Source organism: Lipophrys pholis (assembly GCF_963383615.2).
Source record: "Lipophrys pholis genome assembly, chromosome: 6".
NCBI lineage: Eukaryota > Metazoa > Chordata > Actinopteri > Blenniiformes > Blenniidae > Lipophrys > Lipophrys pholis.
This window is the reverse complement of record NC_137629.1, coordinates 23,680,509-23,706,120: the sequence shown is the minus strand read 5'-3', so window position 1 is coordinate 23,706,120 and position 25,612 is coordinate 23,680,509. Positions and strand designations below refer to the sequence as shown.

The following is a 25,612-nucleotide window of genomic DNA, read 5'->3' as shown; positions in this document are numbered from 1 at the left end:
GTGTGTGTGTGTGTGTGTGTTGATCATGAACAAATTGCTCTGCAGCGCCATCTCCTGGTTAAAAGGCAGACACGGCAAGAGGGGACCTTACAAAAGCAGTTTTAATCTAAGGCACACAACGTTCAGAGAAACTGCGAGAGAGCAGACATTGACAGATGTGAAGCCTCACTGACGCCTTTACGAAGCATCGCACAAAAACAACTGATCGGCAAAACCGGCGCTCGTCGAGCGGCGGCGGCTACAAAGGCAGAGCGGCTCATTCCTCCAACAAACATTACGAGTAAAATCAAGGAATAACTGCACTTGCATGAGTTCACTGCTGATTTTTACAAAAAAAACAATGCGAGTAATAAGTTCAGCTTAAATGAGCGGTCTGCAGATGTAAAGTAACAGGGGTAACCGAAATGCTAAGAGTGTGAAACGATCTACTAAAATCGAGGGGGTTTGAATGTCAGTAACGTGTTTGGTGGCACTGCTGTGTCTCCTGCTCCACCCGGGTTTAAACAGGTTTCTTTGATAGTCTGCTACAACTTGAGAAGATTTGCATCTCCAGAACAATAACTCCACTCCACCAGCTGTAATGACAAGCAGGGACTTTTCACAGCAAAACCTTTTTTTTTGCAATAGTAATCCAAGCACATAGTAATCCATGTAACAACTTCTGATGAAATATGACAGCGAACAACGGCCACATTTCTTGACTGACATTCCGTGTCAATGGCTGGAGGTGCAGAGGTCTGAATAATGGAAACCAGACCTCTGTGACCTTCAGCGGATCTCATTGACCTCGTCTCTGATTGCGCTTCAGGCACATTATGTCCATGATAACTTACATATGCCGCTATCTTTGGAATGTGTTGGACTTTGCCATGGTGGCATTTCAATTGGCACTTGGGTAACACTGACAATTAAAATCACTTGATTAGTGTTGAGCACAACAATCAGTTTGCAGCTCCTGACAAGTCCTCCGAGAAGAATCGTTCAGGCCTTACCTCAGTTATTACACAGTTTGGGAGACTGGAAGTGAAAACTGGTATTTGGATTGAACAACTTCATTTTTCACAGAATGCAATGAAAAAATAGATAAATAATGATAATATAAATAGTCTGGAATCATACAACAGTTCTACTTCCCCATACAAGGAAAATTATATGAAAATACATTTCTGTGGCGTCCACTCTCACAAGAGAAAACCGCGGTTAGAACATCTTTGGATAGATAAAAGAGGATTGCAATTGCAAATGACCATAGTGGCAGAGGTGATGAGACGTCTGCTTCCTGGATGAAAACTTCAGCTTCATGAGTGTTTGCGGATCAAACAAAGGGTTTATGTAAGAAGTGTCTCAGAGCAGTTGCCCCAACGAGAGACGGTCTGAAATAACCCCAGCAGGCTCTGAAGTGCGTGTGATCAGTTGGCTGAGCTAAAAGAAATCGCGGGGCTTGTAAGCTTTCCTTCAAGTAAACAGTGCTGCCCCGAGGGCTCCTACAGCAGATGGACGGGCCATTATTCAACGTAACCCTTTCAGCGCAACGCGGCCCGGCCCGGAATAAATGCAGTTACCAACGACATCAGCTTACAAAAGTCTGCGCCGGCCATGTGAGTCCTGCGTATTCAGCAAAACTCCTCCTCGCAGAGCGCCCCCCCCACCAGCAGCGAGTGTTTGTCGGGCTCACTCAGCGCCAGGCTGTTGAGCGAATGCTTGTCGGAGCGCAGGGAGTTGATGGAGGCTCGGCTGTAGTTCACGATGCGGTCCAGCAGGCTCAGTTTGGGGGAGGGACGACGCACGTCGCCCATGCCAATGTGGACGCTGACGTCGGACAGGCTGCCCTGTCGCCGGCTGTTACCCAGTCTGGCCTCCAGCATTTCAGCAGTGGGTTTAGAGTAACTACACAGAGACAGAGAGGCAAACAAATAAAGTGCCGACTGTAAAACAAAGCAGATGGGGCACACAACAGGTGTCCACTAAACATTAAACATCTCATTACCATTTGAGAAGAAGGGAGGACAAAACCACAGAGACGGAGGAGAGCGCCATCGCAGCCGAGCCCATCCAAGGCTGCAGGACCAAACCTACGGGAAGGAAGACGCCTGGGAACGAAGCAGGGTCACGTTACTAAATACTGTTGGAGCTCTTATTAGTAATCTGAAGCACTTGAGTATGTTTTTTGTGCCTAACAACAGCTGTTCTTACATATTTGCTGCATTGTCCTTGTGAGGGAGCGTTTGCAGAGGGAAATCTTGCAGCTATCTAATAAGCTTCATGTAAAATCCCTCCTAAGTAAATCCCTCTGGAAGTAATGAAAAACTTCCTGCTTTATAACGTTAGACGCCTACAAGTGCACTGCTATTTAAACATCATGGGAACTAGACAGAAATACGATAACTAAGGTGATCTGAAACTAGTAGACACACTTGTTTGAGGCACAGATTAGACCCTTTATGACATGTGATTGTAATGGATGTATTTTCACTCCCAACCTGCTGCAATAGGAATTCCAACCAGGTTATAGATGAGAGCGAAGACGAAGTTGATTCTAATCCTCTTGACCGTCTTCTTAGACAAGTCGATACTTCCCACCACATCCAGCAGGTCGTTCTGCAGAGAACACAACAACACGGGATCATGACAAGAGTAATATCATCAGATTATTGGTAAATGAAATGTATTTCAGTATAAACAAGGATCGTTTTGGCAGATACAGCGTTGTGTAAACTCCTAACTCGGTGTGGGTATTAGACTCTTTGAATTGATTCTCCAATAGAAGACTTCAACCCAAACATACGGTCAAGAACGATCTTCAGCTTGAAGAAGACCAGCGTGCAGTGAAATGTTTTTTCTTCCTATTTTCTAAAACTGTAAGAATGTTCAGCATGTTGTAACACTGTGATTCACACCACACTCATGTTGAACGACCCACAGATCCTTTTTGATGGTTTGAGAAGTTGAAACTCTTACCCTGATCAACACCACATCTGCCGCCTCTATTGCAACATCCGTCCCAGTTCCTATGGCGATGCCCACGTCGGCCATGGCCAGAGCGGGCGAGTCGTTGACACCGTCACCCACCATGGCCACTCTCTTCCCAGCCTGCTGAAGCTGCTCCACTTTGGCCACCTTGTGGGAGGGCAGCACTTCAGCGAACACCTTCCTGATGCCCACCTGGTGAACACAACACAAACGCCGGTGGATTTATTTTTACAGCTATTTTTACTAATTCTGTAGTTTGGTAATATGAGGTTTATCATATCAACACATTAAATCAGTCCATCGCGGGGCAAACACAGCATATTCATATCACCCATATCAGATTCATATTTTTGACTGTAAAAGAGAAGTCATGAGGGTAGACAACAAACAACGAGAGCACAGTGCCAGTCTCCTCCTCTTCTTAGATTATACAATGTTTGTAGAAAGAACATACCAACACCCAGGAACAAATACAATCCCTATCATTTAGCTTGTTCAGCTGAAACTCTTGCTCACCTGAGCAGCAATAGCTCGGGCCGTCTTGCTGTTGTCTCCAGTCATCAGCACAACTTCCAGCCCCATGTTGGTCAAGGTGTGGACGGCCAGCTCAGCCTCTGGCTTCACTGTGTCTGCTATGGCGATCATCGCACAAAGCACGTCTGCGCACACATCAAGGAAATGTAGATTTGGAACTGTTTTAAGAACGCACACAAATTAGACACATTGTTTTGTCAACTTGACTACTTACTGTCCACAGCTACGAGGACGGCAGTGCGTCCTCTTCGCTCGTGCTCCACCATGGCCTCATCGATGTCGGGTCGGATTTGCAGGCAGTTTCTCCTCATCCACTCCCGGTTCCCAATGAGAACAGTGTAGGTGACCGTCTGCACCAGGCCTGCAGACAACAGTGAGAAAACAAGTCAATACAACAACCTTTTGTACTTGACACGGCGTATCTGCACCACAATTCCCAACATACTTAGCGGTTGTGGATCCATGATGAGTGGGTGGGAGCTGGGGGACATCCGGGTGTCGCTTATCTGGACGAGGACGCTGTTGCGCTGGTTGTTGTCCTCGCTGTCACTGTCTGCCTGCTTGAGCAGCGTCTCCGTGTTGCTGACCTGACATCGGACGCCACAGCCCGGCACTGCCTGGAAGTCTGTGCACGCGCCCAGAGACTCGGTGCCGAGTTCCTGCTCCCAAACAGAAGTGCATTGCATCAATATAGGTATAATTTAAACAATCATTTCTATCTTGGAGGTTGAATCTGATGGAACGAACCTGTTTACAGTATTTGGTGACGGCTGCACCCAGAGGGTGTTCACTGTTGTTCTCAGCTGTACCTACGATGGCCAGCAGGCGGGACCGAGGCATCTTATTCCCTTCCACAACTATCTTGACTTGAATAACCTTCGGTGCACCATAGGTGATGGTCCCAGTCTTGTCGAACACCACCGACTGGACCTGTGCATTAAAAAAAACAAAACAAACCAACACGAACAACTGTAAAAGGATGATGGGTAATTTAGAGATGTTTTATGGTTCATAACCTTAATTTGGCTTTGGTAACAAAGGCACACAATCCTTTTGCAATCTGTTCATATAAACAGTTGGTCGGTTACATAAATACACACCTTATGCGCCATCTCCAGTGGCTCTCCTCCTTTGATCAAGATGCCGTTTTGGGCTCCCACCCCTGTGCCAACCATCACAGCTGTTGGAGTCGCCAAGCCAAGGGAACAGGGACAGGCGATGCATAATACGGTTATGGAGGCCTGGAAGGCGAAGCGAATCACTGCCTCTGCTCTGGAAATGCTCTTGTCGTAACCCTGTAGGATGGCAAAGTAAGATAATGCAGTTTGTTTTGTTTTTTTTCCTTTCATTTCATAATATGACTGATTATGTTCACAATAGAAAACAACTCACAGGAAAGTACATCTCCACAATAGAGAAGTCAAAAAACCCGATGAAGACCCAGGCTATCAGTGTAAGCAGAGAGATGCCAACAATGAAGGGAACAAAGTAGCCACTGATCTTATCTGCATACTGCTGGATGGGAGCCTGCGAAATCAAATGTCATGAATGAAACAATCAGAGTGTTTCACACAGAGCTGGCAGAGCAAATGAGAAGATTTCACAGCACATAGCTCACCTTGGATGTCTGAGCCTCTTCCACCAGTTTGACGATCTGAGACAGCGTGGTGTCCATGCCAACATGTGTAGCGCTGACGAGCAGGGAGCCGTTCTGGTTAATGGAGCCGGCAATTACTGAACTCCCAGGCTTCTTTGTCACAGGCATGGCCTCACCTGGAGACACAAAACAGCTGGTCAGAGAAACATTACCACAAACACACCGACACGCAAATGCATATTCAATACAGCAATTAAGAACACAAAATATAATGGTTATCGTTTCCAATTAATTGGGTTGATATTCTTACTGTAAATCACACAATTGTCTGCTGAATGCAGCAATTTTCTCACCATGGGCCAAAAGCAAGAAGCACTCATGTGAACAGCTTTATTATTGATGCGTTTGGATAAAACTTTAATATTGATATGAACATTTCTGCTTCACTTCTCTAACTGTGTGCCTGACCTCTAACGTACGATTTGTAGCAATAGTCATTTCTTTGGTCCAGTAAAAGTCTTATTTTTCCCCCACTTTCTTTTATCCGAGTTAAGAAGAATTCCATTTCTGCACGAGACTATTGTAGCGACCAAAAAATAAATAAAAAGAGAAGAGAGACATAGATGTTGTTTGTATCCAAGGACATATATTTCAAGCACTCTGGGATGCCAACCTGTGATGAGAGATTCGTCAGCCATGGAGTGTCCCTCGATCACTCTACCATCCACCGGAAACTTCCCTCCAGGAACGACTTTCACCACATCCCCCCTCTGCACCAGCTCCACATCCACTTGCTCCTCACTGGAACAAAAATTCACATCCATCAATGTCAACAAGGTTTACAAAAAATTCAGTTTTCCAGAAGTAGGATGAAAAAGAGTACCTGAGAATAGAGTTATCGTTGCCGAGAGTGACCACCGTGGCCTCAGTTGCTTGTAAAGACATCAGTTTGGACAAAGCCTCAGAGGTCTTGCTCTGGAAGACGATGAGAAAACAATTTGATTTTCACAAGCAAATCCTCTTTGAGGAGCTTAAAATTTTCCTTAAAATCCACAGCGAGTGAAACCTTGGCTATCTGTTCCAGCCAGCGTCCCAGCGATATGAAGACAAAAAGCATCGGTGGCGTGTCGAAGAACGTGATGGGGTTGACTTTTGCCTTCTCCGCCATAGCAACTACTAGGACGACCAGCGAGTAGCTGAACGCGATGGAAGTGGCCAAAACTATCAGCACGTCCATGTTGGCAGATTTGTGTTTCACTGCTTTGTAGGCTTGAACATAGAAGTAACGACCTCCAATAAACTGAGGACAGAAGAAAAACTTCCATGAAGCCAAAATTCTGGCAAAATGAGTCAGTTATGTTTCAAGATTTTAATAGGTGGCGTTCACACCTCCTGTATGTGCAGTTTATCTGTGATTTACCTGTACAGGCACACAAAAGAGGAAAGAGAGCAGGTTCATAATGGAGAGGCCCGGAAGCAGCTGTCTCTCCAGGAACATGGTGGAGTGGTAATGGTTGCGGTCCTCTATTGTGGCGTTGTGGTGATGGGAAACATTCATCTGGTGGTCCATGATAATCATGTAGATCATCATCCCCATTACAGGCACGCAGAAAATCAAGCTTACCAGGAACGACTTCCTCCACCTGAGACAGTCAAAATATTTGGCGGTCAGAAATGTCTAGAATTTTCCTTTTGGCCATGACACCAAATGTATTTGGACATCACGTATCACACATAAAGCATCATGAAGTGTGTATATAGAAATATATATAGCTACTAGATAAAACATGTACTACCATGCTGCCTCTCACGTACAAGAGTCACTGCAATGACTAAATTTGAAACGGGTTAAAAATATATAGATTTGGGACTCGCCTGTTTTGATGAGGTTTCACCATCATTATTGTTAAGTTAACTGACCAGATGTGTGTCACTTGTGATTGATGGAAGGTAAATAGTAAGCTGTTTTATGTAGCACTTTGAGATTGTTCAAATGTAAAGTGCGTTTAAGAAGGAAATCTATCATTATCATTATTATTAGGAGCAAACTCTGATTAAAGACAGTTACCTGCAACATCCAGTATTCCTGAGCAAAGCTATCGATTATTTCATGCCATCTATCAATTTTGTAGTCTTTACGTCTCTGTTCAGACACATGGATGATTCATTCCATTCAATAAAAAGCGCAATAACAGAAGCGATTCAGGAATGTGGGAATGTTTCCAACTACTTCACGAGCTGTTTGAATCACTTGGGTGACTTGTTGAGCGATAATTAGGAATGAAGAAGTTCAGGTTGGAGTTAAATATGGCTTCGTAGTCAAGTTCAAAGAGACAAACAAAAACACAACTAGTAAAATGCTGCTTACTGTCGTATCTCTTTGCTGTGGTCCAGATGGCTGGCAGTGCGATCCCTCCTCACTAAAGATGCTTCAAATCCCAAGTTCTACAAAGAAGAGTGAAATTACTGCTAAAAGAATATGTTGGGCATCTTACATTTAAAAAGCTTGCGTGACAGAACTGAGCAGATGCATAAAGAACACGTAGCAAAAGAAGGAATACCTCAATCAACTTGATGATGTCTCGCGGCCCTATAATTTCAGAGTCGTACTTGATGTGGGCTTTGTTTGTTGCCAAGGCAACTGAGGCATATATAATCCCCTTCTCTCTCATAAGGCTGGATTCAATTTTGTGCACACAAGAGGCACACGTCATACCCCTGACCTAACAGAGGGTGAAGAGGAGCCGTCAAGAAGGTGAAGAGACAAAAATACATCAACAGCAGTGTGAAGTGTTTACTTCGACTGGTACTTCATCAGCTAGTAATACAAATGTGTAAGACTTGCACAGTGTAGAAATGACTGTATCTTTGTTTAACAGCACAACTGAAACCGAGTATGAGAGGATTTCTGTTTAAAGACTCACCACGAGTTCCAGATTTCCATCTGAACCTTCATAGTTCTCCATCACAGAGGCGGTGAAGCCGAGCTCTTTCACACACTCGGCTATCTTCACAGGGTCTATGACTTCAGGGTTATAACGGACCTCTGCTTTACTGGCCATTAGCGCAACCAGAACAGAGTGAATACCTGAGTGGATACCAGAGTTAATTATAAACTTCCCCTTCAGCCCTTGATCAACAATCAGATCCTCTATGAAATACAATCTAAATACTTGACAGACCTGGTTCGTTTTTGAGGTTTCGCTCGATGTTGGACACACACGAGGCACAGGTCATCCCTCCAATCTGAATGTAGCATTTTGAGTGTGTGTCTCCACTGCGTCCCTGGGGAGCTTCTCGGTGCAAGTCGCTGTCCAGCTCCTTACTCTTGAGAAGGGCGGCGCTTGAAGACTTTGACAAAATGGGATCTGGTGCAGGCAGCAGTGAATTGGTCTCTGCTCGGGAAGAAATTATCATTGTTAAAGGGACATCAAATTTACAGTTAACCTGAAAACTATTGAATCACTTGAAAGTACTTGGGGAAAGAAAAGAAAAACCTACAAGTAACAAAGGAAGCATCTCTTAACTCATTACAGTAGAAGGGCTTTTGCCTTTTCTAAATTTGGATATTTAGTTTTGTCATAACCACAAGAGAATCTCTTCTCTTACCAGGCAGATAGGCGTCAAAACCCATGTCCTCTATGGCCTCCCTCAGCTCTTGTGGTGTGGTCTGCAGGGGATCATACTCAAAGATACCCTGGTTGTCAGCCAGAGAGACATGCGATGACATCACTCCCTTCCGTTGGGAGATCATGCCTTCGATGGACTGGACACAAGAGTTGCATGTCATGCCCTCGATGTGAACATTAGCAACAGATGCCAGAGGTTGAATGAAGCAAGGCTGAGATACTGCAGGTTTGGCCTTTGTTGCTCCTCCAGGCCGCAGCGATGATAAGGCAGGCAGTGGCGATAGGGATACAGGACTGAGGGTGTCAGAGGAGTCCCAGGGTTGAGTCTTGAAGTTTCCAGGAGGCAGCGCATCGATTGCCTGCTGCAGCTCAGTCACTGTGACTTTAAGTGGATCATAGCAGATGGAGGCGGTTTCCTTCTCCAGAGAGACCTCCACAGAGGAAACCCCAGGAATCACTGAGATATTGTCCTGAATATTGACCACGCAGGAACGGCAGTGCATGCCTTTCACCCTGAGCACGACGAGAGTCGTGTCTATGAAGATTTCCGTCTCCTCTGAAGTCTCAGACGGCGAAGAAATGGTTGGCTTCTGAGACTCAGCAAAACGTTCGACTTCACTGGGGGACAGCTGTAAAGGACGGGGCTTGGACTTGACAGAGGCTTTGAAGCCAGCCACAGTAATCTGGTCGATGATGGTTTGGACAGAGATGAGGTAAGGCAGGTAGACGACTGTGGCTTCCTGAGAATCTAAAACAACTGTGGAGAATAAAGAGATTGGAAAGTTAAAGCACAGAGCAAAGAAAATAAAGAAAGACAGCTAAACTCACACAAGTTATTTAGAGCTACTCGAGGAGAAAAGCATTTATATTAGAGGGACTCGATCTCATATTTAAAGATGACATTGACCATTGCTGGATGTGGGACGGTTTGTGTTCACATCTACAACAGTAATCTCACCTATCAGACATAATTCCTCCTAATCTCCATCCATTTTGAGTGATTTCACACCTGTAATCCCTCATAGGACAAGCTATCTGATTTCATGAGTTTTATGAGCCAAAACACATTTTAATGCCAAGACTGTATGTGTCCTTATTGTAGCTATAAACTGTGTCATGGAGGTTTGGGTGATCCTATTTGCAATAGTGTATCTAGAACCAACAGAACAGTGCTGGAGAACAGAGCAACACTGAACACAATGACAACTCTGTTCTCAACTCAGTGCAGATAATCCATTCTGCTTGCATGTCACCCCTCCGACCAATATCGGGGAAAGGATTTCGTGAGTCAGAGTCAAATCCCAACTAAGCCATCGCTCAACAGAGAACCTACAGAAAGCCAGACTCTTGCAACTGTGTTACCACAGACAGAGAAGTTATAGAGGACTGCAAGGCCGCAAGGAGATCATTTACCTTTGATTTTTTCGACTCCTTTTAGTTTCCCAACTTTCCCTTCGATAGTTGTCGTGCAGGAATGACAGGTCATCCCTTCAATGCACAACTTCAGGAGTGTCACCCCACTCCCTGTTGTGTTCGACGGCAACAAGGCTGGGCCTTTTTGCATAGTGCTGCAGGGAGTGGGGATCTCCGGAGGAGTCACACTGGCCACCACTTCATTCAGCTGCTGTGTGGAAGTCAGGGAGGGAATAAAGGAGACTATGAGACCCGGGTGGGCCGGGTCCTCTTTCACATCCAGCACTCCCTGAACCTTCGAGAGTCTGTCCAGGGCTTCCAGCTGAGCTGCAGGTGTCAGGCCCGAGGTGGTGATCAGCTGGGCGTCTGTGGAGATCGGTGTGGCTGCGCTGCCCTCTGGTACACTTGCATCAAAGCCCATGTCCTCGATGGCCTCCGACAGAGACTCTGGGGTCTGCTGACTTTGATCAAATATGATGGAGGCATTCTTCTGCTCTAATGATACCTGCAGAGATAAAAATCACAAGTGGAGTAAAAAATAAAGCATATTAATGATCGACAAAGGTAAAAATGAAAGTCAGAGAAAGAGCACAATACAGTCTTGTTTACTTTGGTAAAGTGCTGCATTTAGTAGTTCACCATTATGGCTCTGATAGCAACACAAGTTGGAATTAAAGTACTTTAATTTATGTGACAATAACCATAGTACAAAACACATTCATTTATGTTTAACCGCTAGTTATGGTGATCCTTTAGTTTATATAAATTGTGAAACCTACGTTGAATTTGTGCACATGGATTAAAGTTAGTAACTATGTCCTAATTCCAGGTTTAGTGTGTAATATTGGTCATATTTTCCATCCATCCATCCATTTTCTTCCGCTTATCCGTTTCCGGCTTGCTGGGGTGTCAGTCTGAGCACCGTCACCCAGACGCACCTGATTAAGAACCTTCCTGCAGGTGGTGAGCCCACGGGAAGGTGGCGCCCGGTACCCGGTGACCGGTAGTGTCCCACGAACCCACTACCCTGAGAGTGTGAGTCTCATGCTCTACCAACTGAGCTAGCCGGGGGACTGGTCATATTTTGGTAAAAAAAGAAGTTGTTTTTCCTTCCTTAAGATACAATTCTGATGTGTGGTCTTATTAGTAGTAATAGTAATTATAATTGCAGTAAACCCTTGTTTCAATTAAGAGCCTTCTATTTGTTTTATAAACAGCCTCCCAGACAGGCACTCCAGGATCTCACAGCCTTCTTGTGATTGTTGATTGGCATCTTGATCTCCACAAAATTGACTGTGTAATTTGAGAATTTTCATGTCACCGTGTCAAAGTGTTGCAGAATATTGCAACACTTTTTGAATAAACGCCTTCTAAAAATGATTCACGCCGTCGTCGTTATGACATGAAACATCCTGTATATTAAAAATAGCTGCCGATATACCAGAGTAATTCAGGAATTTGACATGGCAAGGTTAAGTCTGGGTTTTGGTACTATAATGGTGGTTGACTTTTCATGGAAGTACATAGTAGCTTATCCTCCAGAGCAGGTTATGTTGAGGATAGGAGCTCAGCACGTATAAAAGACCATTGTCCAACGGCCTGTCCAGTTCTTTCCCGGTGTGCAAATAGTGAGCGGAGTGCTTAAGAAAGCGACCACTGATAAGGAGACTACAGTCATACTACCTGGCGCTGTAACGGAAGGACAGAGGAGGCTGAACAAAATGTACAAAAACATTTTAAATGGCAAAACAAATAAAACACAACACTAATGTTAACTAAAAACATTTTACTACTTGAGTCAAACGCTTAAAAAGGAGAAAGAAGAACGCCAAATAAACCACGAATTTATGGAGATGTCTAAACTATTGCATGCAGGCCTTCCCTCAGTCAACAATGCTGTTCAAGGCACTCTAACCACAACTAAATATAGTTACTACTCTCAGGGCTCTGGTGTTTTGTTTTGTTTTTTTATGCAATGCAATAAACACCTTTTACATGAAAGTACACAGCGATAGATTGGACAAAACCTGTCTATTCTACTTCCTAGTAAAAGCCTCTGGCCTCTTCTTTATTTATCTTCAGACCCTAAATGACTGAATATAATACTGTAGTTTTCAAACAAGGCAATGCAACAGCAAAAGACCCTGTAATCTACAACTTGTGTTAATTTAATACGAAAAAGAAAACCTGTCTGATCTGTCTCCGTCCAAACTGAAGCAATTAGACCATCACTTTGCAGTAGTATATTGATTTCATCTAATTCCATTGTTTAATTCGTTTTTCAAAAACATAATAAATTCTTGAGCACAATAAGCATGAAAGATTTTTTTTTAAAGAGTAAATTTGTACAAGAGAGCAGCTGATTTCACTTGTTTCTGTTTCACAATAATGAAACTTCTCCACAACAAAAGGGGTAATCTGAGTCCACAGCCATGTGAAGTTCACAGCACGATGAACCTCAGCTTTCCCTCGTCAGCCAGAAAGAAGCATGTGACGCTCTGAATGGATCACTTGACTTCGCTATAACTTAAAAAGGCACAGTGGGGGTTTCATCAATGAGTAAGTGCAGCTGCTTGTGAGATTAACCTTTTGTTTTTCTCAGAATGCAAAGACAAAGAATCAAACACCAACCGCTCGCCCAAGTAAAGACGCCAGTTCACTCCTTGTAGATAATGTCTTTAAAGATTAGCTAAAATAATCCATCCATTAAATTGTGTTAAGGAATAAATGTCATTTCCTGTGGGCAAGGAGAATATATCGAGCTAATGTCATAGTCCTGCAAAGAGCAGAGCTCCATCTAAAACACAATATTACATTATCTTCTCGTTTAACCTCAGCCTGAGGGGTAAACACACACACACCACACACACACACACAAACCCCAGCAGATCACAACTACTGCAATTAAGTGACATCTAAAGGCTACGTTGATGTTGAAAACCAGAGCAGCTAGTCCCGGAGGAATAGGACAACAGGATTAATTGAAGCATATGATAGACAGGACATCTCAGCTCTTTAAATAAAAAAGAAAAAAAAGACATATATTTAGATTTCTAAGATTAAATCACAGACTACACTCTTACAACATCCATGGTAGTCACTCTTGTTCCTGTTATTGACACGTCATGCAAAAGATTTTAAGTAAGCAGTTTAAAAAGAGAAAATCAGCATTTAGGAAAAACGTGGCTCAAGAGTATTTCATATCTTCCTAAAGACTGCATTCACCTTGATATGTATCACTCCATCTAGAGACTCGATGCGCTTCTCGATGGACTGTACACAGGAGCCACAAGTCATCCCCTCCACTCCGATGGAAACTGAACACACCTTGACTTTCTGTGTCATGATGGCTTTTCCTAGGAAACATAAAAACGGAGAGAAATGTTATTGTCCGGCATCCCGCTGCAGCCATTCGGCCACAAAACAAGAACACGAAAGTAGAGCAGCACAATATCAGGTAACATGCTATAATGAGTATTATGATAATCAGATTCATGATAAATAGAAACACTTCAATAGATGTTAATGTCTTTGTGATTTAAAGTCTGTTGTTCCAAACAACAGTACTCTCTCTTTCTCTTGCCTCCAACTCACACCAGCTCTCACTGGGCCATGTTTATTTAGTTTCTTTCATTAGTTGAATTTGCAGTTTCCACTAGCAGCGTTTCAATGGTGGAGCAACCTGTAGTTATTTTTATTTGGGTTTTGGGGCTTCTGCCTTCTTCCCTATGGACACCAGGTAATAAATAATTTGGGCTGTTGATCAATCCCTTCTTTTCAATCAGTTCATAATACAATTGCTTTTGAAATAAATCGATTAATCACAGCATTCTTCCATATTTAAAGATTCTGTCATTTCGAAGTTGTAGAGCATTAACGCATAGTGCATGGAAACATGGTCTACTGGAGTTCAATCTTTTGCAATATGTACTCTGTATATTGTGCACATTGATGTCACAATAACAGGAGTGATATACTGTCCAGTCTTAGAGGAAATCTAAGACCCTAAGAAGACAATATATTTATATTCATGTAATAGAGCTAGATAGATAGATAGATTTAAAGAAAACACCTGATCATCGCCTTTTTTACATTGACGTATCAAATTTTCCAAACTATTTTCATATCTACTCCTAAGCCGTTAAAAGCTGTAACCAGCTCTTTTGTTCAAACCTTTGACCACTGAAATACATCATGACATATGTGAGAAGATACAATCACGTTGTGTCCGGCCAAAAAGAGGAAGAGCATATAAATGTCACATGTTATCATAAAGGGATACAGGTCACAGCTGTATCAGCTCGAAATGTGCTTAGTCTCGTAATTGACAAAGACTGGTGAAATAAAAAAGAAGAAGCAGGAAGACGACAAATGTCTTTTTGGGAAATGCACTGCCGGGAACACTATGAACAAAAGCAGCTCGGGCTAAATGACAACTTTCACTTTAGGAAAGGAATTCAATACACAAGGCTTTGTTGTGCACCACTACAAGGATGTAAAAATAGTTGTAACATTACGAGGGGGTATATGATTTCTCTACATTCTTGTTATCACAGCTTGAAATCATAACTTCATTTCAGTGAAACATTGACAAGTAACAGAATTACAGAGGGAGGATGTTACTGTTGACCACACAATCAATTCAATGCTTATAAAACATTTCTTTAGTCGTTTTATCTCAGATTTTGATCGTGAGCTACTGTGATTAATATATGAGGGATCCACGCAACAAAGCCAACTAACACCATTAAAGGTAATTCACCAATTAGGGGTTAACAAAAGGAATTCACTGTTTACATTGATTTTTTTTTTTCTTATATAAGATAGGTCAATAATTAAACATGTATTACTGAATAGGAAGAAAACGAGTAAACGCTTGGTTTTGTGTCTTTCTGTAGGCAGTGAACTGAAGCAGAGTCGTAGCAAAACCTTATCGCTTCAAAGTTAATGCTTTCTTTCTTAGCTTCTGCCTGCTTGTTGATTTACTCAATAAACACACTTTTAATAAACAAACAACTGTGATTTTCACTAAAACGTCTGCCTTTGACTCATTTCAAGGATATTCCCCATGGCGTGTCAAAGTACGTGTGGAGTAAGAGGAAAAAGGGACTAAAAGGGAACTTACGGTTGGACTTTAAAGGAGCGAAACGTCAGACTGGAGCGCAGCGTCAAGCTAGCATGCTCGCGAGCTTAGCGTCCTCCCTTCATCCTGCTTCTGAGGAAACAGACGCGTCGCCTCATGATGCAGGAAGCCCGCGACAGAAAGACAAAGCGGAGCGAAGAACGTCGCTGCTGCCCTTGTCGCCAAACTCAGTTAGGCAGACCTGTTTTTGTCTCTCCTCTTCATTCCGACGTGACTGCCTCGAACGCACTCTGGTGCGTCCGTGTCAAGGGGCGGGGCTACGTAGCACCGAGGGGCGGGGCTGCGCAGCACGAGAGGGGGGGGGGGGGGGATTCGAGCTCACGCAGCAAGGAGGGGCGGGGCTACGCAGCATGGAGGGGAAGGGATTAGTGGTTTCACAGCATGGAGGGGCGGGGCTACGCAGAGGGGGTAAAATGGGGGGTAAAAATGCCCTCGTCATGGCAGAGGTAGAAAGAGTCCTGAAATATTCTACTCAACTAAAAGTACAATTACTTTAATAAAAAGTTTACTCAATTATCAGTCTAAAAATGTACTCAAGTAAAAGTAAAAAGTAGCTCATATAAAATGTGGCAGCGCCACATATTTGTTTTGCTGGTGCTTTGGGGGAGCTCGATCTTTCAGTGACGGTTCTGGGGAATTTTAAGGATCTCTAGTTTATTTTCAACTGTAACACTGACAATATACGCACACAGCACTGAGCACGTAACAGTCGCGCACATACAGTAAAAGCTTTGCTATTTAAAACTATATTATGCGACACAATACGTAAGATTTTTTGTCAAACTGATAAAGATGAAAGGTTTGCAAGTCTGCCACTTAAACACACCACTGAAAGGAAACTTTAACACAAGTATGTCACTGATGGAGCCACAACAGCAGGCGTAAACAAAACACAGCAAGTTTTCATTTGGGCCTCACACACAAAGACACTAACTCCTGCTGCGAGTCACCAAAAGCTCCACTGAAAGAAAAATGTTTGGCTCACTGAATCTAATGACATATTAATAAACACTACATAGAGATAACCAGGACTCAGAGTTTGGATCTCAAACACCAAACAGGCAATAATTATGCACTCACCATGAGATGTCATAATAAAACGATACGTCAGTTGTTGTGGTTTAGAGCGAAGGCATCAATGATTTTATCAATTTTTTTTTTTTTTGCAAAAAGCGCTCCATGTTTAATTGCTGTTAGTCAGTTATGCAGTCACCAGGAAAAATGCACTTGTAATAACAGGAAGTTATAAGTTCAAAGGTTAATGCGTGTGCTGCAGCATTGACTGAATCACATTACACTGCTTTTTAGTTCAAAAACAAAAACAAAAACATAAATGCATGTTTTATTGGTTTATCTATTAATTAGCCAGGCAACAAATTGTAATCTCACACATAAAAAAAAAAAAAAATCTAAATAAAGCACTTAAAAAAAAAAAAATCACATTTCTTGGGGGTGCTATGGAGGTGCTTTGGCTATCCCAGGGGGAGCTGCTGCACTTGACTCATTCTCAGGTTCAATAGTTTTGACTACAACATTAGTAAAGACTGTAGAGGACAACTCTCATCACTCAGTAACACAATCAAAACCTCGTTCAGGACACATTTAATGTCACCAAGGAACAATTGTGGAGGACTTGTTTCTTTGCTTTTTAAACTGAAATACGTCATAATTTATGACTGATTTTCTTTCTGTTTACAAATGTTTATATCTGTTGTGTGTCTGTTGGTGGGGTTTTTTCGTCACGTTGAAGTAGTTCGTTGTTTCAATGAAGACTTGTGTCGATATGTCTCTTTGACTTTATTCCTCTTTTTGATGTTTTCCACTTGTCATTTGGAATGAATTGTACTTTTTGTGTTTGAAGTTCCCTAGATGTTATATTTTCCCATTATTTGTATATTACTTTGTATTCTCTTTACAGTTGTTTTGTATTATTTGGAAGTGTCTCCTGTTGAATGGTATCCTTGTAATTGTTTTGTTTTCAACTTTTGTTGTTACATTTCATTTAGATTTATTTTTTTTTTGTAACATTTTTAAGTGTTGTTCGGTCTCTTTGTGTTGGATTTGTGTCAGTTTGAGGTGATTATTGGTCTTATTTGTAGTGTTTTGTGTCTCTGAAGTTTGTCTGTCATTTTGAGGTTATTTTCCTCCTCACTTTAGTTTCAGGTTCTCTTTTGTCATACTGAAATTGTTCTATGCTGTATATGCTTCTGTGTCTCTCTGTGAGTTTTATCTTGTGTTCATTATTTTGTGTTTTGTCTTTGTTGTCATGCATTTCATCATTGCTTTTTGTGCCTGTCTGGTTGTTCAAGGCGGCTTCTCATTGGAGTCATGGGGTGTTTTGATAAAAACCTTTTTCATTGTAGTACCACACTTTTTTTCTTTTCATTATCTGCTCACAGTACTTCTATTTTCCTCCACAACCTCACACTTTAAAAATCTTTTCTGACAAATATCTTTTTGTACAAACATGACATTACATTAGTAGTTTTTATATTGGATGAATTAAAGAAAGATGTTTGGTTTGGTTAGGTAGACTGTGAGCATGACAATGACATGAAACCGAAGCCGTCTTTGTATATTTATCACTGTGCTTCATACATAGCAAATGTAAGAAGATCTCCTTGAATGGACATATAACACAGAGCAGCAGCGGTCACAGCTGGCAGTGGCTACCAAGGTAAAGCAGGTTGTCTTTCAATAAGAGCTTACAGATTACAGATACCAAAGACACAAAAACCATACAACAAAGGAGGGCCAAACAGGTAAAGCCCAATAACCATATAATGTTTGACTTAATATAGTATAACAAAAAGGCAGCTTCTTCACTAGAAGGTCATGAACGAAAGTTTCAACTCACACAAATTTACTAAAGACAGCGGCAAAATGGAAACGAACAAAACACCTAATTAACACAAAACAAAACCGCTGGTACGTTCACCAAACTGCTGGACAAAGGTTCAGGTTCACTAAAGTTGAACTAAATTCACACCCTCAAATATCAGAGTGGAGCCGAGTTCAAAAGATTACCTTAACTAGTCCACACACCAAATTTTCTCAAGACAAACTGAGCTGACACCTCCTGCCTCTGCCACCATGAGGAGTCTGCTGGAGTTGTTAAAAGGCCTCAGCTGGTGGGCGGAGCTGAGCCAATCAGCCCTCATCCTCCAATCAGAGGGCTTCACATGAGGACAGGAGGAGGAAGTCAGTGAGGGTACCTCCTGTCAAACAGCACATGGTAACAAACACACACACATACACAGAGGCAGAGGCCATGCAGCCTGTGGGCTGTAACAGATACAACAAAGATTAAATGTAAAAGTGCAAGAAACTTGATTATTTATATACATGTGTTTATGTGTTCATTACATCACACAATTAATAGATTTGACAATGCACAGGATGGGGAGAAGTAATCGATTGATAATGTAACAGAATTTTACCGAAATTGTGTTGAGGTTTTTCATGTTTACATGTATTTCTGATTGGCTTACAGCCATGGGTGGGAAATTGTGTTTAATTATGGCACTTCTTCAAAATATGTGAATATTGAAACACAGGAAATAACATACATTTTTCAGTGTCATGACTCCTTTGACCCTTGTCAAGTCTTTTTACACCCCCTTAAAGTTTACAGTTGTTGTAATTCCTCATTAGTATTTTGGCATTACAGTGCCTCTTTATTGTCATCTTAGTCATACTATAAAATGGAAAAAGTTATGGAATTACAAATTGTGGTGCAGCTTGAAGAAAGAGTTGTTACAATGATAGTCACAAAGCAAACTTTTTGATAACACCCATTCAACTGGACTGACTTCACATCATCCTAATATTAAAGGTTATTTATGATAGAGTGCAATTTTGTTGGTTATGTTGAACTGCCGATATTTAATTTTAAACTGCACAGGACCATGAAGGTGCTTATGGCTCCCTGGGCAGCTGCCACAAAAATGTCATGGTTAACATTAAAAAAACATGCATTTGAAAGAAAACTGTTCAGGTTAATCTCAAAGTAAAACTCCAATCATCAGCTGTTTGTCTTCATACAAAATACTTAAAGTGGAAAAGTCAGAAAAACAAAGGCTGTCAATTAAAGGGCAAAGGTTCAGACGATGAAGCAATAGAATAATATATTGAATATTCTGTGTTCCTCTGCTAGCAGTACAGTTGAACTCTTGTTGATTTTGTTCAATAACAACACATCTGACAAACATTAACTAAGAACTGCAAAGCGACAGAATCCCATTTCACTCAGCAGCTGTCTAATCTTACATCAGTGACATAGTCTGAGAAAAGAGATGATGTTTTTCAAAACATTACAGTTTTTTGATGATACAAATTGGGATTACTATTAATATATTCATGTTATATTTTCAGAGCACACCTTCTGAAAAGTTTGTAAATGAAAGATAAACGATCACGCCCATGAAAACATGCAAACTGCACACAGAAAGGCCTGATGAATGTCTTCAAGTTTCACTTTGGTAAAGTTTACTGTCCTCGGTGAGGACACATGGAGGTCGAGCTAAAGTGTTGTTCGAGTCTTAATGACCACATACGCACGTACGCCATCTGACACACTGACCTACTTTCTGAGTACTGCGCACAACATAGTAGAGCTCTGGGCACGTGCGCACACAAATAAACTGACCACTCTGTGGGCACGCGCTTCAAAGTGAAATCAAACGGGGTGTTTTTTCTTTTCTTTTTTAAACGGTGTTTTGTAAAGATACTCGTGTTGCCCGCTGGTCCGGGACGTAACAATCCATCTTTTTGCAGGCATGACGCCGGTGGGAGACGCAGCCAAGCGGGTCCATGTTTTCCTCCGCTCACGTGTCGCCGGCTGCTCGGCAGCGCGCGCCAAGCTGTCGCTAAAGCGTAGAGGGCTTATTATGGGCGCTGCTCCTGCTGTCTTATATCAGCGGCAGCCAGCGTTTCTCCAGTCATCTCCAGCCATGGCTCCGAGTGAACGCGGTCTTCTCAGCCGACAGAGGACAAACCCCGGAGGAAACAGTCGTTGATAAAAGTGCTTCGTGTGAGTAACCTGGCGATCTATCGGGCATCTGCAGTGATCGATTAGTGATTGGATGATCGGCTGTGTGAACGAGTGTGATGTGCATGGATGCATTTCAATGTGTTTACCTGGAGCTTATCTGTTCATGTTCAGCCATATACATTATTCCGATTTTTTACCGATTTTTATTCCGAATCTAATTTTAAAAAAGTAAGAAAATAGTTCATGCTACTTTAATGGCAAGTGTTGCTTTTAATTATAGCCAACCTGTTAAAGAGACGGTAGGAGCAGGTTTCACGAGTTGTTGTAAAATGTTATTTTTAGGCTGAATCCTCAAGCTCGAGATTTGTAGTTGGATTCTGCTGCTGAGGTCTCAGAGCAAGTTTGGATTGTTATAAAATGCAGGAACAGCTGGTTTGTTGTGAAGCAGCAGTCAACAGCAAAATAAAAAAAGTACTCTTACAATAGTATTTAGAATGCAGTAGCTGTGACAATAAAGTTTGCACCCTTTTTATGGATTTAAAGGTTTAAGTAAGCGGTATATATAAAGGAAATGTGGATCACATCAGTGCAGAACACAACATTTTGATTCATAAACAGGAGCTGATCATCAGTATTGATATACTAAATCAAAGTCGACCTTAAAACATTTTTTCCTGAAAGACATTACATTTGGTGCCTGTATATTAAAAAAAAAAAAATCCAAATTATTAAGTATGGAAAAAACATTGAGGATGTCTTGGATTTCAAACAAAGAATTTACAAGTATCCTTCAATACGATGGATTCACAATGAGCAACACAATCAGCTTTCTGCAAAAAAAATAACTAACTAAAAGTTTCTAGAAAGCTGTTGTTGAGATTATAATGGCTTTTAATTGTCTTAAGAACTAGTAATCTCACAGGCACATGTTTTTACCATGTAATCTTCTGTTGGAGTTAATACCACAGTGACATCTATGAACTCCAAACCTCAATGTTTTGGATTATCTATGTTATTATATGAACACTGATGAAGATTGCTGTACGAGAGTTTGGCCGTTCCGGCCGTCTCGGGGTTGCATGGATATTTCTACCCTTCCTGCCGCAACTGGGATTCAAATTTGTGTCCCTAAACTCGAGGTCAAGCTCGATCAGCGACTGCACATTCATAATTCATTCCCGACTGTCATCATTTCACAGAGGACCGATCACGATGAAACGAGGAAGAACAGGTCTCTCCACTAAGAGCCCCACCTTTCCACGACACGAGGAGCGGGCTAAGAGAAAGAAGCGGGCGGCGTCCAGCTTTGTGTTTGCCTCCGCGCAGGACTGGGGGAACCTTCCCCACCACGTCGTCCTGCAGATCTTCCAGCATCTGTCCCTGGTGGACCGGGCCAGAGTCTCCTCCGTGTGCCGCCGCTGGAACGAAGTGTTTCACATGCCTGACCTGTGGAGGAGGTTTGAGTTTGAACTCAACCAGCCGGCCACGTCCTACCTGCGCTCCACCCACCCTGACCTCATTCAGCAGATCATCAAGAAACATGCCCAACACCTGCAGTACGTCAGCTTCAAAGTAAGAGCCATCCCCACTGATTCTCACGTCTCCCCCTCATGCACCCCCTCCCTTTCACAACACAGCTGTGTTAAAAACAATGTGTGATCTCCTTAATTCAAACCATCTGCCGCGGAACCGATCACCACACATTCGCTTTGGCAATAGGCTCACATGATCTTCACGCGTCTATTTTTTTCCAGCTCTCATTTCTGCGTGTTTTTTTTCTGTTTTTTTTTTTTTTACCTGAACGGTGAATGGCTTTGGGTAAATCAGGTGGACAGCTGCACAGAGTCTGCAGAGGCGGCCTGTGACATTCTCTCCCAGCTGGTGAACTGCACCATTAAGACCCTGGGGCTGATCTCTACGGCGAGGCCCAGCTTCATGGATGTGTCTCAGGTATGGACTGGCTTTTGTTTGAGTTTCTCTTCAGGCATTCATTGTTTGTGTGAAAGTGTGTATCCTGGTTTTCTTTTCTCCAGGCAGTATCGAAGACAATCTTCAGGTTTAACCAACATTTGTTTATCCCCAGTCCCACTTTGTGTCTGCGCTGACGGTGGTGTTTGTGAATTCCAAGTCCCTGTCCTCTATCAAGATCGATGACACCCCGGTGGATGATCCGTCCCTGAAGGTCCTGGTTGCCAACAATAGTGACACCCTTAAGTTGCTTAAGATGAGCAGCTGTCCTCATGTCTCGCCAGCTGGTCAGTACACTAGAGAGTGTATCTCTTAGCACACTGTAGAACTGATGCCAGTTAAACCTAACTATGTGACTCAAAACATTTACTGTGATGTCTGTTAGTAATTAATCAAATAATGATAATTCCTTCCAAAGGCTGCATGGAGATATAGAGTTAAGCACGCTTGCCTCATATCGAGAATGTCACTGGTTTGAATCTGGGGGCCTTTTTTGTGGGGAGTTTGCATGTGTTTCACTTGTGCATGTTGTTTCAGTCGATTCCCGTTCTCTCCAGGAATAAAACCCAAACTAAATAGTGACTCTATTGCTGCCGGGGGGGTTTTCCAGGAATGCAAACATGTGGAAATGCAAATATTTTTGGCTTTTTATTCTAGAGTGTGTATATATGGTGGTGTGTGTGTTGTCACGGGCTGATGACTTGTCCACGGCCAAATAGCAGCTATAAAACAATAAGATGAAAAAAAAGATATGAGCAGATAAGACAACATCAAAATATAATAAAATAGAAATAAAATGAACATACAACTGCTAATTAACAGTATAAAGTTCAGCCTTTCATATATCCGCTTGGGAACAAGTGCCTCAAAAGGGAGGACTTACATTCCTATTTACTACTACTATTATTTTCTATGCTTCTTTATAATAAAGTAATAGATCATTATGAGGCCAACAGCAGAGATACTGAAAATCACCCCAAGTAAATAATAGATTTTTTGATTAGAAACAAGGATGATTACATACTTCAAAACTAAAGGATTCCCTGTGTCTCAGTTTGATCCATCGGTTGTGTAGGTATTAATGCCGCGGAAGTCGTAATAGTAATGCGATTACTAAATTAACAACTGCGGAATTGTGCAGATGTAAACTGTAACGCATGAGAAAAGAAAGAGGAGAGATAAACAATGCAACGTGGACACCCAACCTTTTTGTCCCTGGGAACATTTCCTCTAAGATGGGTTGATGGAAATTTCCATTCTCACCAACATAAAAAAGGCAAAAATGAAAGTAATGCAGTCACTTAAAAGTCCTCCTTGAGATTTATCTACATTTTAGAAAATGTGATGTGATTTTCTGTGAGTGGACTCCCGTGTTACACCACTCCGGAACAACACAATGTATGAAATCATTTGCGATGGCGCGCTACAGTTTTCTCTCCCCTTTCTTCCCTCAGGTATTCTGTGTGTGGCAGACCAGTGTCACGGCCTCAGGGAGCTGGCGTTAAACTATCATCTCCTCAGCGACGAGCTCCTGCTTGCATTGTCGTCAGAAAAACACGTCCACTTGGAGCACCTGCGCATCGACGTGGTGAGCGAAAACCCGGGCCAGACGCACTTTCACACCATCAAGAGGAGCAGCTGGGAGGCCTTGATCCGACACTCGCCAAAGGTCAACATCGTCATGTACTTCTTTCTATATGAGGAGGAGTTTGAGCCCTTCTTCTGTGAAGAGACCCCGGTCACCCACCTGTACTTTGGCCGGGCAGTGAGCAAAGAGATGTTGGGACGCATCGGACTGAACTGCCCTCGCCTGGTGGAGCTGGTCGTGTGCGCCAACGGCCTGGAGCCCCTGGACGAGGAGCTGATCCGAATCGCGGAACGCTGCAAGAGTTTGACCGCCATCGGCCTGGGCGAGTGCGAAGTGACCTGCAGTGGCTTTGTGGAGTTTGTGAAAATGTGCGGGCGCAGGCTGACTCAGCTGTCAATCATGGAGGAGGTGCTGATCCCAGACAGCAGCTACAACATGGAGCAGATCCACAGCGAGGTGTCGAAGCACCTCGGCCGCATGTGGTTCCCTGATATGATGCCCACCTGGTAGGCTGACGCGATGCCAGGGTTAAATGGAGCTTTCGCATCAGTCACATGTTTTACTGGTGAAGTGTTGAATAATACGTGTTGGCTGTCTTTACTGGAACATGAGTCACTTGTGATGGTGCCATGTGGGACTTGTGTAAAATGTTTTGCTTCTTGTAAACACGTCAGAGATTCGTTTGTCTCAGGCTTTCTTTTTTGTAAGTGATGTGAAATGTTGCATATTGAATCTTGGAATAATTGCCTACATACAGGGGTTTCAAACGTTTGACCTGCAGACCCATACAGGCCACCTAACGCTCCAGTGGGGCCCCAATATGAGCCTACATAGTCTAAGATTCAATAAAAGTAACTGCCATTCCTGTTATGTTATTCGTATAACTACCATGTATTGATAAGGTAACCGTAACACTAACACTCAGACCTCATCAGCAAATTGATCCAGTGATAGGTTATCGTTAATTTTTTCCAGCCAAATTACTTAAGCTGTCAAATACCGTCCAGGTTCTGCCAGACAAGCGGCAAGCTTGTTTGAAAAGAAACACTACCAGGTGCGATCACAGATTGTACAGAATTTTAAGGTTGTTCAACATTGAATCGTATCATATGAAAGTCAACAGCACCTAAAGTTAATGATAGTAGACACTGTTATTATTTTTTAAAGATGGAAGAAAATCTCAAAATGTTGTTGGGAATCAATATCCTTATCGAAGCATGAATTAAAAACAAACATTTTCACTCTGGATTTCTGTGTGTTTGAACTAATTCTCTTGCGCTGATTAAGTCTCGTTTTATTCTGTTACACAAGTTTGTTTCATTCAAGACAGAGCATAAAGCATAACAGGCCCACATTCTAGATTCTAAAGTATATCCCTTTTCTGCTCATTTGTTAATTACATTTTAATCATTTATCAAACATGTTTGAGTGGTAGGTGCAGTAGTAATAAGCCAGCTCAACTTTGGATAAACTCTTTAAAAAGAATTTTTGTTTGATATATGATGTATGCAGGTATTTAATTAAAAGAAAAACGTTGTTGATATGACTTTAATGTTTCTATGGCTGGGAAAGCCAGATTTCAGCTGTTTTCCTGACATTGTCCCGTTTGACCTTTCAGCAGTTCTTCACTGTGAGCACTAGAGGGCAGTAGTGGTCTAACTGGAGGCAGTGAGGTGTTATATAAGCAGAGCTGCTACTGTATAATGAAGTATGCCAATGATAACTCAGCCCTTTTTACAAGTAGATTCGCTTGTGCGCACTCAATTTCCATAAAAAA

The 25,612-nt window shown here is 42.4% G+C and overlaps 2 protein-coding genes across 2 annotated transcripts; one reads left to right on the top strand and one right to left on the bottom strand.

Moving 5' to 3' along the window:
• Positions 1-83: 83 nt before the first annotated feature.
• Positions 84-15,498, bottom strand: atp7a (ATPase copper transporting alpha). The gene is made up of 23 exons (XM_080465392.1): positions 15,269-15,498; positions 13,369-13,499; positions 10,144-10,648; positions 8,711-9,487; positions 8,284-8,496; positions 8,026-8,189; positions 7,663-7,824; positions 7,470-7,546; positions 6,522-6,744; positions 6,168-6,401; positions 5,985-6,076; positions 5,775-5,902; positions 5,123-5,277; positions 4,897-5,031; positions 4,605-4,799; positions 4,252-4,434; positions 3,950-4,163; positions 3,719-3,865; positions 3,487-3,629; positions 2,959-3,162; positions 2,481-2,598; positions 1,988-2,090; positions 84-1,887 (listed from the first exon to the last, which is right to left on the bottom strand). The coding sequence occupies exons 2-23, from the start codon at positions 13,486-13,488 to the stop codon at positions 1,614-1,616; spliced, it is 4,566 nt and encodes a 1,521-aa protein (XP_080321518.1). The 5' UTR covers positions 13,489-13,499; positions 15,269-15,498; the 3' UTR covers positions 84-1,613.
• A 4,418-nt stretch (positions 15,499-19,916) lies between these two features.
• Positions 19,917-25,380, top strand: fbxl3l (F-box and leucine-rich repeat protein 3, like). Its single transcript, XM_080466248.1, has 5 exons — positions 19,917-20,318; positions 21,479-21,851; positions 22,107-22,229; positions 22,363-22,534; positions 23,702-25,380. The coding sequence occupies exons 2-5, from the start codon at positions 21,492-21,494 to the stop codon at positions 24,343-24,345; spliced, it is 1,299 nt and encodes a 432-aa protein (XP_080322374.1). The 5' UTR covers positions 19,917-20,318; positions 21,479-21,491; the 3' UTR covers positions 24,346-25,380.
• The last annotated feature ends 232 nt before the right edge of the window (positions 25,381-25,612 follow it).

What these genes read in the sequence shown, in the direction of transcription:
- fbxl3l (XM_080466248.1), top strand. Translation starts at nt 21,492, where the DNA reads ATGAAACGAGGAAGAACAGGTCTCTCCACTAAGAGCCCCACCTTTCCA. An exon ending in GCTTCATGGATGTGTCTCAG is followed by an intron (nt 22,230 to 22,362) that starts GTATGGACTGGC and finishes GTTTATCCCCAG; the next exon opens with TCCCACTTTGTGTCTGCGCT. An exon ending in TCCTCATGTCTCGCCAGCTG is followed by an intron (nt 22,535 to 23,701) that starts GTCAGTACACTA and finishes TTCTTCCCTCAG; the next exon opens with GTATTCTGTGTGTGGCAGAC.
- atp7a (XM_080465392.1), bottom strand. Translation starts at nt 13,488, where the DNA reads ATGACACAGAAAGTCAAGGTGTGTTCAGTTTCCATCGGAGTGGAGGGG. An exon ending in AACGATAACTCTATTCTCAG is followed by an intron (nt 5,903 to 5,984) that starts GTACTCTTTTTC and finishes TTTTTGTTCCAG; the next exon opens with TGAGGAGCAAGTGGATGTGG. An exon ending in CCCGAGCTATTGCTGCTCAG is followed by an intron (nt 3,163 to 3,486) that starts GTGAGCAAGAGT and finishes TGTGTTCACCAG; the next exon opens with GTGGGCATCAGGAAGGTGTT.